This window comes from Anguilla rostrata, chromosome 1 (assembly GCF_018555375.3).
Source record: "Anguilla rostrata isolate EN2019 chromosome 1, ASM1855537v3, whole genome shotgun sequence".
Classification (NCBI taxonomy): Eukaryota; Metazoa; Chordata; class Actinopteri; order Anguilliformes; family Anguillidae; genus Anguilla; species Anguilla rostrata.
Window position 1 is genome coordinate 80,258,939 of NC_057933.1, and position 11,465 is coordinate 80,270,403.

The window sequence follows — 11,465 nt, forward strand, 5'->3', positions numbered from 1 at the left end:
TGAGGCATGTCTGAACACAGGATCCACAGTTACAAACAGCACAGCTGCCCACATATAACAATAATATGATTTATACAATTATATAATAGATACACTGAACATACATATCACGTTTAGTTGGACATTTGCTGAGTTGTCCTTGCTATGTTCATTCTGTGCTTCACAGTAGTACTGTTCACTGCCACCGGACTCAGTCACAGTGAAGGTGAGATTCTGTCCAGTTCCTACGGTGTTTATCTTTGTCCCATTCACTTTATACCAGGTGTATTTTTTCACTGCTGGGTTGGCTTTACTGCTGCAGGTCAGAGTCACAGAGCTGCCCGCTAACACTGATCCAGAGGGACTGACTGACACTGAGGTGTTCTTAGGAGAATCTAAGAGATATAAAAATACAAATCTTATTTTCTTAGTTTGTGAGGAGTTATACACAATCTGATGATGAGTAACAGTTGCGTGCTTTAAAATAGGGGTGTCCAATCTTATCTGAAAAGGTCCATTGTGTTTTAGTTTTATCCCAGCATTACAACACCTGATTTAATTATTGACATAATCAAGGTCTTAAATCAGGTGTATTAGTGCTGGGATAAAACAAAAACCTGCACCCACACCAGAATTGTTCAGAAAGGATTGTCCTCCCCTGCTATAATGGATGAGCACAACATCAGGTAATTTACATTTGCTTGTTTATGATTTTTATTTTTATCATTGTATTTATTGTCATTATTCAATTATGGTGATAATTCTGCACAGCATACTGACCATGAAAAAAGCTCAAAGCAATTATTATTATTATTATTATTATTATCCATCAATGATTTAAAAAAGCTAAGAATAATACTTTCAAATCCAGCTCTCTTACACAGAACTCTGAGAGTCAGACTGGCCTCAGATGTCTTCTGAATGTCTCCTTGTTGCAGTGTGTAAAGTGCACTGCAGGTGATCTTCTGCCCATGGTGGAGGTGGGAAGCAGTGAAAGTCAGAACAGAAGACACAAATTTGGTTCGATCCTCATTCTCTTGCAGTTGATCCACACTGTCACTCAGCCTGGGGGTCCATGTCAGACTTGGGGGGAGTTCGGGACAGGGGGCTGCAACAAAGCAGCTCAAACTCACGGAGGCCCCCTCCATCACATCCACCCTCTCTGGGGTTAACTTGGGTTTGAGTGGATAGTCTAGGAGACATGGAGAGATGAGGACGGGTTACAGTCTGTTTCAGGATTAGAGAGACACAGCATTCAGAGCACACACTAATCACCACATCAACAGTGTCTAACTAACGAACAGCATTTACATGTGAAATCTAAAGACAAGTCATTTTCATTCTTTATTTAATATTCAACGTGTATTTCTCATAGAGGACAGTATTTCTATCTCCGGTACCTATTTTTAAAAGCATAGAATCCCGGCGTCAACACAATGACACACAGTGAAAAAGGCATAACAGCAAATGCAGTACCTTGTGCATTAATTTTGACACCTTTACGAAAAGTAAACTTGAGTTTATTTGAGCTTTCCACTCTGAAGAAATAATCATTACTGGAAGATGTAGTGAAGTGATCCAGGATTGTGGTGCAGTTCTTCTCCTCCAGTTTCCCAATTAATCTTCCTTTAATTTCATTCTGTTCAGTTGCTGTCTCAGTTCTGCTGGAATCAAACACGGTTCTACCGTCGGGTTCTCTTATTCTCCACAGTCCTTTAGCCTCAGCTGTCAGATCTTTGTCATATTGAGGTTCTATATCAAATCTGCAGGGAATCAGCACACAGGATCCACTCAGAGCTTCTATGCTCTTAGGCATCTGGATTGAAAACTCTCTCCCCAGGGCACCTACAACACACACAGCACATATCTGTAAATACAGCAGCTATATGGGGATTTGGGTCAGCTTTATACACACACAACAGCACCTTTACAGACCTCACGAGACTTTGCTGTGTGAATGTTTTATTCATATTTAATACAATAAACGTTTTACTGACTGAAAGCTGCAATTATAATGAATATAAAGCACATCCATTCTCCACAAATTTATATATAAAAATCATGTTTTTATACCATAATAATCTACAGTCATCCCTTTGGATTGCTGTACATCTCTCCAGTATAGAGTTAGACCCCACCCCTTTAATGACCCACCTTGCAGCAGGCAGCCAATGAGGATGAACCTCTGTGCTTCAATCATGACTCTGAGGAGCAGAGGAACTGAAGTTAGAAAACAGCACTGACACCCTTTTATTTTTTTAATTAATCATTTGTATGTATTGTAGGCTGCCCTACAGACTGGCATGAACCACACATCTTGCCCTAAACATAATTCTTTAATATGCCTTGATGCTCAAAACAGAACATAATTGATGGACATGACTGCAGAAGAGTTTAGTTCCCTTCTTCTGTTGCCTGTAGTCCAGCACCGCCTGGCCCAATATTTATTCTAGAAATCAATGAAAGCACATGAAATAGGCTGTTATGTGTTTTGACTGAGTGTCCTGACAGAGCCAAAGAAAGGAACTCATGAGCTCAAGATAAGAACACAAGATGGCCACGGTCATTCAGCCCTTACACACTGGACATTTCAACACTCCTCTGAGTATCTAAGACTTTCTCGGAACGCACAGAAAAAAAAAAATATTTTCAAATATTTTTCCTTTTTTTCCCCAAAGGCATGACATCTTCACAATGGGTATTGTTGAGTATGAAACTAAAAAACATGAAAATTATAAGAATAAGGATCGTTTTCTTAATTTTTTTTTTCTTTTTTGAATCAGTAATCTTTAATAAAGATAAATAGACCATACATGTTCAACACAATGAAATGGAAAATGAACACAATCTTAAAACTCTGTTTTAGCCATGTTGAGTTCATGAATGTTTGCGAAGTTTAATTTTACTTTTAAAGCAAAAAGCACTTATCGATATATAAATATGGCTTGGGAGACTAATCATTTGTCCTCCTCTGAATATTTCATTTTAAAATGAAAAAAAAAAGAATATTTTAGCATGTATCCTGGATTATAATTTGGCTGGTGTGGTTCCAATTCCATATTATTCAATTGGTTAATTGCTTGTGATACTTTTAAATCTTTTTAAAGATACTTTCATAAACGATATAACCATGAACATGTGACAACTCAGACCTATAGGGCCAAAGGATCAGACTTCTTCAAACTACAAAAGCGTGTTTCCAGTATTGCCCTTATACTGTGTTGTAGTCTGTAAATCCCAGTCACTTGTCTCCCCAGTACTGTCTCTGTGTCTGTGTTCCCTGAGCTGCTTCACTCCCCTGTACTTGTGTGATTTCACTATTCGGGTGGTTCCGGGTTTTCGTGGTTTCCCCCCCTTCCTTCCAGTCTCGTTTTTACTTACTTCCTACTTATTTCTAGTTTACTAATTTCTACTAATCCTTACTAATTTATAGATTGTAAAGTACTAACCTCATTAATATACTAACATGTGAATATTACTAATGGACTAACACACACTAGTTTTGGGTTTTTGATAGTTTAGATCACTATACTAATACATTAACCAGTCTCCCCTTTTTCCATGCTGCGCTGTAGCTCCGCCCCTTTTCTTTCTAGCCTGCTCTAACACTGAGTTCTGCAATTGCCTGCACCTGTCTCTTGCTCTGACTGCACCTCTCTCTCTCTGCACGCGTTTTACCTGCTTAACCCAGGCCGTCTATTATCATTGTTGTCTATGTGATTCCAGTCCGCGTTTTGTCAGTCCCCTGTCATTTTATTAGTTATCCTAATGTTCTTCACCTGGATGTTGTTTGTTACTCCGCCCTCACTCACTTAACCCCTCCTTGATTGTTACCTTCCCCAGTGTATAAATGTCAGTCTTTTCCACCAGTTCAGCGTCAGAACGTTGATCGAATTCATTGTGCCGATTGTTAGTAAGCCTTTGTCTATCGAGATTCCTGCGACACCCCTTTGTACGACTTCGAGTTTGCCTGCCCCTTTTGGTTTTGTTTGCTTCTGGTTTGACCTTCGCTTTGCCTTGATTTCTCTTTTGCCTGTCCCTTTGTACCTTCGCCACTCCGATCTCCTGTTTTTTGACTTTTCGCCTGTTTTTTCACTATTCTTTTGGAAACTCGATTCGGCACCGTACTCTCTCTGATTACCTGGTTTCGATCCTCTGACTGAATAAAGACAACGTCCCTGGTCTGCGTGTGGGTCCTTGCAAACAGATTCAGTATGTGATGTTCTGTGTAAGTGTGACTTCCTGGTACTGCACAAACACTGTGACCCAATCCTACCCAACAGTCACTGTTAAGAATGGTGTTTCATTGTTCTTACATAGTCCATAGCTTTAAATGGTATTGAATTTATCAATACATTATACTGTATGTGCATGTATTTACAAGACTGCTATTTGTCAAGAATTGTATTTGTGTTATGTAATTGTTAACTCTAATGTGACCAAGCATAAATTACTTTAAATTTCAGTCCACACGGCAAAATGATTTTGGTTAAAATGGCAAAAAGTCAAAAGGCTAATTCATATTGCAGTGCATATGTCGATTTTGACACACACTTTAAAATGCCTGTATGAGATAAGCTAAGTGGTAGAAATGTACTTACTGTAGACCAGAAGAATATCCAGTCTGTCTCCACTGCACACTGACCCTCAGCCTGTAGAGCACAAGTTTAAATGCACACAAAAGAGGAACTTCTCATATGTGGCCTTTCCTGAATCATGCTCGGAACGTGATGCTGTGAATATTTTTGTTCACAGAAAATGTGTGACGTGTGCAACACAAACATGCCAAAAATGTTGAATGTGTCTTACAATTGCTGCTCTGATGATCAAGCTACTTTGACTTCATAAAACAGTAACAGTCTGCATTTACAGTTAAATTAGAATACAAACATTCAGCAGAGAAACATCAAAAGGAGAATGAGGAGCTACTGCACAACAGTCAATATAACACTCTTAACCAATCAGAAATCTACTACAGTTACTATGGCAACACTGCTAAGTGACACACGTAAAGTAAAGCCCTCCAATGTACATGCAGAATGTCTTTTGATGCATAAGTAATTCTACAATTTATTCATGCAGTATTCAATGCTACAGTTTTAGCCTCTGGAAAATATTACTAATACAAAAAGAATAAAACTATAAATAACCTCTATATTGTTGTTATTTATCGTCCCCCTTGGCCCCTGGGAAGCTTCCTGGATGAGCTAGACACCATGCTCAGCTCCTTCCCTGAGGACGGCACCCCGCTGATCGTCCTGGGAGGTGGCCTCCCAGTCTGCTGCCTTCCTACCACTACTCCACTCCTTCGACCTCTCCCTACAACACTCTCCCCCAACCCACAAGGCAGGCAACCGCCTAGACTAGATCTTCCTGAGGAACTGCTCCAGCTCCAATCTCACGGTTACCCCCCTGCATACGTCTGACCATCACTTCATCCCCTTCTCCCTCTCCTCCCACCCCCACTGTCACTGTCTGCTGTAACCTCCGCTCCCTCTCACCCTCTTCTCTCGCTCCCAGAGTGACTGCTTCCCTCCCCCCTTTTCAGTAATTCTCCAAGCTCCCCACTAACTCTGCATTCTCCACCCTAACTTCATCTCTCTCTTCAGCACTTGACTCCCTATGTCCTCTTGTCCCTAGGCCAGCACGTTCATCCCCTCCCAGTCCATGGATGTCTGACATCCTACGCACCTCCAGGGCCAGCCTCCGCGCTGTTGAGAGGAAGTGGGGCAAATCCAGGGACCCATCTGACCTTTCAGCCTATCAGTCTCTCCTGACAGAGTTTTATTCTGCTGTCACTGCCGCTAAAGCAAATTTCTATCAGACTAAAATTCATAACTCCATTTCTAACCCTCATCAACTGTTCTCTATTTTCTCCTCTCTCCTCAGCGTGCCACCTCCCTCACCCCAGTCTTCCTTCACTGCAGATGACTTTACGAAAAGATCACAGACATCCGCAGCTCCTTTGCCCCCTCTGCACCCTCTGCCCCCTCTGCGCCCCCTGCGCCCTCCGCCCCCTCTGCGCCCCCTGCGCCCTCCGCCCCCCTGCGCCCTCCGCCCCCTGTTTCTCCACATTTTCTCTCCTTACAGACTCTGAAGTTTCACAGCTCCTGCTCTCCCACCGCCCTACCACCTGCACACTCGACCCTATCCCCTCATCTCTCCTCCAGGCAATCACACCAGACATCCTCCCTTTTGTCACCTCCCTTGTGAACTCCTCCCTATCTTCTGGATGTTTCCCCTCATCCTTCAAGAGGGCCCACATCACCCCGCTGCTGAAGAAGCCCACGCTAGATTCGTCAGTCATCCAGAACTACCGCCCGGTATCTCTCCTCCCTTTTCTATCCAAAACACTTGAACATGCTGCATCTAATCAACTCTCTGCTTTCTTCTCTCATAATAACCTGCTTGACCCCCACCAGTCTGGCTTCAGGCCTGGCCACTCGACAGAGACAGCACTCCTCTCGGTCAGTGAGTCACTCCATGCCGCACGAGCAGCCTCCCTCGCCTCTGTCCTGATTCTTCTAGACCTCTCCGCTGCATTCGACACTGTGGAGCACTCCATCCTCCTGTCCTCCCTGGCAGCAACAGGGATCTGCGGCACAGTCCTGGACTGGATTGAATCTTACCTCTCCGACCGTTCCTTCCAGGTTGCCTGGGCGGGTAAAGTATCGCCGCCCCGTCCCCTCGCCACCGGAGTTCCCCAGGGCTTAGTCCTCGGTCCCCTTCTCTTCTCCTTATACACCAGATCCCTTGGCCCTGTAATCTCTGCCCATGGCTTGTTCTACCACTGTTATGCTGACGACACACAACTCTTTCTCTCCTTCTCCCCATCGGACACACAGGTCCCTGCCCGCAACTCCGCTTGCTTGAGGGACATCCAGAGCTGGATGGACAATCACCACCTAAAGCTCAACCCGGGAAGACGGAGCTAATCTTTATTCCTGCTCTAACCTCTCCCCTCCTTGATTTTTCCATTTCCCTAGGGGACACCTTAGTGACATCATCACACTGTGCCAAGAATCTCAGAATGGTGATGGACAACAGGTTGTCCCTCTCCAAGAACATCGCAGCAGTAAGCCGGGCGTGCAGATTTTTCCTGTATAACATCCGGAGAATCCGCCCCTTTCTTACCACCTACTCAACCCAGCTCCTGGTCCAAGCAATGGTACTATCCCGCCTGGACTACTGCAACCCTCTTCTGGCTGGACTACCGGCATCTGCCATCAGACCCCTGCAACTCATTCAGAATGCTGCAGCTTGTCTGGTCTTCAACCTCCCCAGACACTCCCACGTCACTGGGTAAGGTGGGTAACCCGGCTTCAAAGAGTAAAAGGACTGACCATGTATTTGCTCCATCACCATGCACTAAACCAGCTGATTCTAATTAGCATAACTCTTCAGCATGATAGGAGAACTAATTATTGTGATCGGCTGGTTTAGTTCATGTTGGTGGAGCAAATACGTGGTCAGTCTTTTTACTCTTTGAAGCCGGGTTACCCACCTCTGGTCTCAACAAACCGGACCCCAGCTGATTTCACCTGTCAGTATGTAAGTGAATCAAAGGAAAATGGAACCTCATTCAGCTGGAATTATTTGTCAAATAGCACACATGGCGCAGTACATGAAAGCATATCTTGGTCTGACTAATTTAAATTCCTGGGATGTGAATATGGGACAATTATTTTTTTAGGGCATACATTGCTATTTCTGATATACTGTAGCTTTAAAAGGTGAAGTTGTCCTTTAATAGACAATAGGGGGAAAAAAAGTCTAATTAAGTGCAATTAAGTATCTAATTAAGAATAATTACCAGCCCGTTACAGTATAAGCTTGTGTGTAGTGGCTAGAAGAAAAACCAACAGGGTTCCCAAGACCAAGGCTGAGAAACAGGGGTCTAAAACAGGAAGCAACATGTTTTAAAACTGCTCTATCATGCACTGTGGTTAATGGTTAAAATACTTCCTTCACACAGACAGTCCTCCCATCGAAATAAGAAACAGCAAAAGTGAGGTTTACAATTACCATGCAACAGTACACATGGGTCTGCATGTTTTTTTGTTTTTCAATTTATTTTTCCTTTTTTATATTCCATTTGAGGAATAGAATGAAACATTTTCATGTTCTCCATAACTGCCTAATGTATGTGAAATACGAAGGTGCACAACAGTCATTAAATCAGAACAGGGACAGGGTCAGTAAAGTACAGTGAGCAAAAATGATTGTGTGAAGAGGATGAAAAATAAAGATGCATCAAAGTTCTTTTCTCCAAGAAACAAAATGAACATCTCCTCACATATAAATGCCTTGTGGACAAATACAGAAAGGTGACACTCCACATTCAGTGGTTATTTTCTTCAGACAACAGGTTTTAAGGAAACACAACGTGCTTATATTTTTAATGAGACACAGCAACTGGTCTCAGTTTCCATTTCAAAGGTTCTGGTAGTCATTGTCCTCTTCTTGTGAAGTCACAGTGTCTTTATGATACTTGTTTTTTTACCTGTAGTTACACACACAACACACACACACCCACACACAAACACACACACACACACACACATGCAGGTTCATGGTTATTTAAAGCAACACCTTAGTGCATGAAATGACATAGTCTCAGGGCAGTGTTCATACCAAGAGGAAAATGTGGAAAGACAGACCCCTTTTTTATTACAAAATTAACTCTGTATGAAATTGTAAATTTAAAAAAATTTGTCCAATTATGTATGCATTCATTGATTATTAAGAGTGAAGCCACATATCCTCCGACGAGATGCAAATTTTTAATCGCCTCTCTTCACTTCAGCCTAGTGGCGCCCCCTGGTGTATATCTCTGTGTCACACTTGCTCACCTGCAGCACGTCATATTCTGGGCTGATGTTGGGGAGCTGCAGACTGGCATATGTGTCCCCGTCCCTCCCTCCCTTTAAAGGAAAAGACGCACAGATGGTGTGAATGTAAAATAGAGGTGAAATCAGGCTGAGCTGCATATAGAGTGTTTCAGAAGTGGAAGAGGAGGAAAGGATGGTGAGACTCACCTTCAGTTTTCTAGACAAACTGGAGACATGAAAATCAGAGTAGAGAGAGTATGTGTTATTGCCTCTGCTCATACAATATGCCTCTGCAGACCTCAGTCATATACTGTAAAGGATGGTTTTAATTTTAGTGACATTTACTGAAAGAATAATTGCCTTTTTGTAACTATAATACTCTCTATAATACTCTATACTACTATATGATTTCAATGACTGGCAACACTTGCATTCTCATCCACTTTGATTTTTCAGGTTGTGATTGCAAATTGGTTTTCAGTTGAAAAATCTGCTAAAACGAGGTACAGTAAAAACTTATAATTTGTTTTAAAACTATTATGACAAAGGTATATTTTGTCAACATTTAATAAATAAAAGATCAAATTGAAAAGATATACTCACCTTTTCATTTTGAAGATACTGAATCCAATTGTCAATACATTCAGACAAATCAGTCCTGCTATGATAACATATAACAGCAGACAACTGCATTGTACTCCTGAAAAAAAACCAGTCATGATGTAGAACTTAATTTATGCCTAAAAATATATTGAAAGACATGAACAGACTTCTCTTGTTTACATTAATCCAACAGTGAGAGTGTTTATGAAAAGTAAAATGTAAAAATTTTCCCCACATTTTAGGCCCTGTCCACACATATACGGATTTTTCTTAAAACATAGTTTTTTCCCCCTCCGTTAAAAGAAAAAACCTATCCACACGAGCGGCATTTAAAAAATATCTCCGTCCACAGGAGAACGCTAAAACGATTGCCGCATGCGCAATACACCAATTGCCATGGTAACTGATGCGCGAGTTGAGGTCATGACGTCAGCGTTGTCATAAAGCTCCGTTTTTCTTGTCCACAGGAAGACAGAGAAACCAGAATTTTGAAAAATCTCCACCTCGGAAGGCAGGATAGAAAAAAGTAGAAACATATCTTACACAGAATTGGAAACCTACTGCCTGCAAACCATAAAAAATAAACAACGCACCTCCACAGGATTAGTAAGGGTGGAGTAAAAAGTAAATAGTTAGCAAGTCTTTAATGAGCTGTTGTAAATAGTAATAACAGGTGTTACATCATGTTTATAACAATGTTGTGTAGGCTTTATGGCATACAGTAAAAGTACACAATTATAGAAAGCCATATATGTAAATACCTGAGTGTTGCTGCAGAGACGGGAGGTGGAGCTGGAGGCTGGAGGAGCCGAGAGTGTTGGTGCTGACGCAGAGGAGAGTGGGCGTGTCTCCCTGTGATTGGCGTATGGTGAGGGAGCTCCTCAGGCCTGTGTTCCCCAGTTGCTCCTCCCTGATGACCCTCTCAGTAGAGTTAGTGACCCGCAGTCCAGACACATGCCACTCCATGCTGGGAGAGGGATTCCCACGGCTCTCACAGGAGCAGCTGATCTCTCTTGCAGTTCTGCTGCAGCTCCCAGAGCCAGAGATCTGAGGCATGTCTGAACACAGGGTCCACAGTTACAAACAGCACAGTTGCACACGTATAACAATAATATGATTTATACAATTATATAATCGATGCACTGAACATACATATCAAGTTTAGTTGGTCATTTGCTGAGTTGTCCTTGCCATGTTCATTCTGTGCTTCACAGTAGTACTGTTCACTGCCACTGGACTCAGTCACAGTGAAGGTGAGATCCTGTCCAGTTCCTACAGTGTGCATCTCTGTCCCATTCACTTTATACCAGGTGTAGTTCTGCACTGCTGGTTTGGCATTACTGCTGCAGGTCAGAGTCACAGAACTGCCCGCTACCACTGAACGAGAGGGACTGACTGACACTGAGGTGTTCTTAGGAGGATCTGGAAGAAAAATAATTTGTCTTTTATGAGGGTACATAGCAAACCTCCCTATTGTCTTTGTAAAATAAACAATTTACAAAACACAACTTTATTTTTTTTAGTAAAATTAACTTTTAGTTTAGTAGAGTGCAAATGCAACTACTCATGCATTTGATATTTTTTTCCTAACTCCCGATAAAAATTGCCCTGGAAACACATTGATTTTACATAACTAGACCCATGCTGCCAAAACATTGTTGTCACAGACTATATACAACATGTACAGTATGTACAGACTATGGAGAGGGAAAAAAGCATTACTGTACATGAAGAACTGATCAGGGGAAGTTGGCATTAAAGTCCATTATATTCAATCTTCGTTCGTACCTGTTCAACACATTTTATATTTTATATAAAAGGGCATTGAGGAGAAATGCTTAACTAGAACTACTAACACTAGTTTTATTTATTTATTTTTTTGAATAGTATCGTTTTCTATAACTGAATAAATACTGACACAGTTCAGTAAGTACACTGCTTCAGAGTACAATGCAGTGTGCCACCTGGGATTCAAACCTGCACCCTATAATTTACAAGACCAGGTCACTGACCCCTATACTACACTACCACCCAGCCATTTATCACAAAAAA

At 41.9% G+C, this 11,465-nt stretch overlaps 1 protein-coding gene across 2 annotated transcripts in view; it reads right to left on the minus strand.

The window, feature by feature from the left end:
* Positions 1-8,900, minus strand: part of LOC135236951 (sialoadhesin-like) — a 24,878-nt gene extending 15,978 nt beyond the window's left edge. Inside the window, exons 1-4 of one of the 2 annotated variants that reach the window (XM_064303592.1) lie at positions 8,832-8,900; positions 2,134-2,183; positions 1,456-1,824; positions 860-1,171 (exon numbers count right to left, since the gene is read on the minus strand). In XM_064303592.1, coding sequence (XP_064159662.1) covers positions 860-1,171; positions 1,456-1,824; positions 2,134-2,183; positions 8,832-8,881 — 781 coding nt within the window. In that variant the 5' untranslated portion in view covers positions 8,882-8,900. Of the gene's footprint in view, positions 1-859; positions 1,172-1,455; positions 1,825-2,133; positions 2,184-4,580; positions 4,833-8,831 lie in introns of those variants that run through there. The other variant, XM_064303602.1, reaches the window with a different exon arrangement.
* Between the last annotated feature and the right edge of the window lie 2,565 nt (positions 8,901-11,465).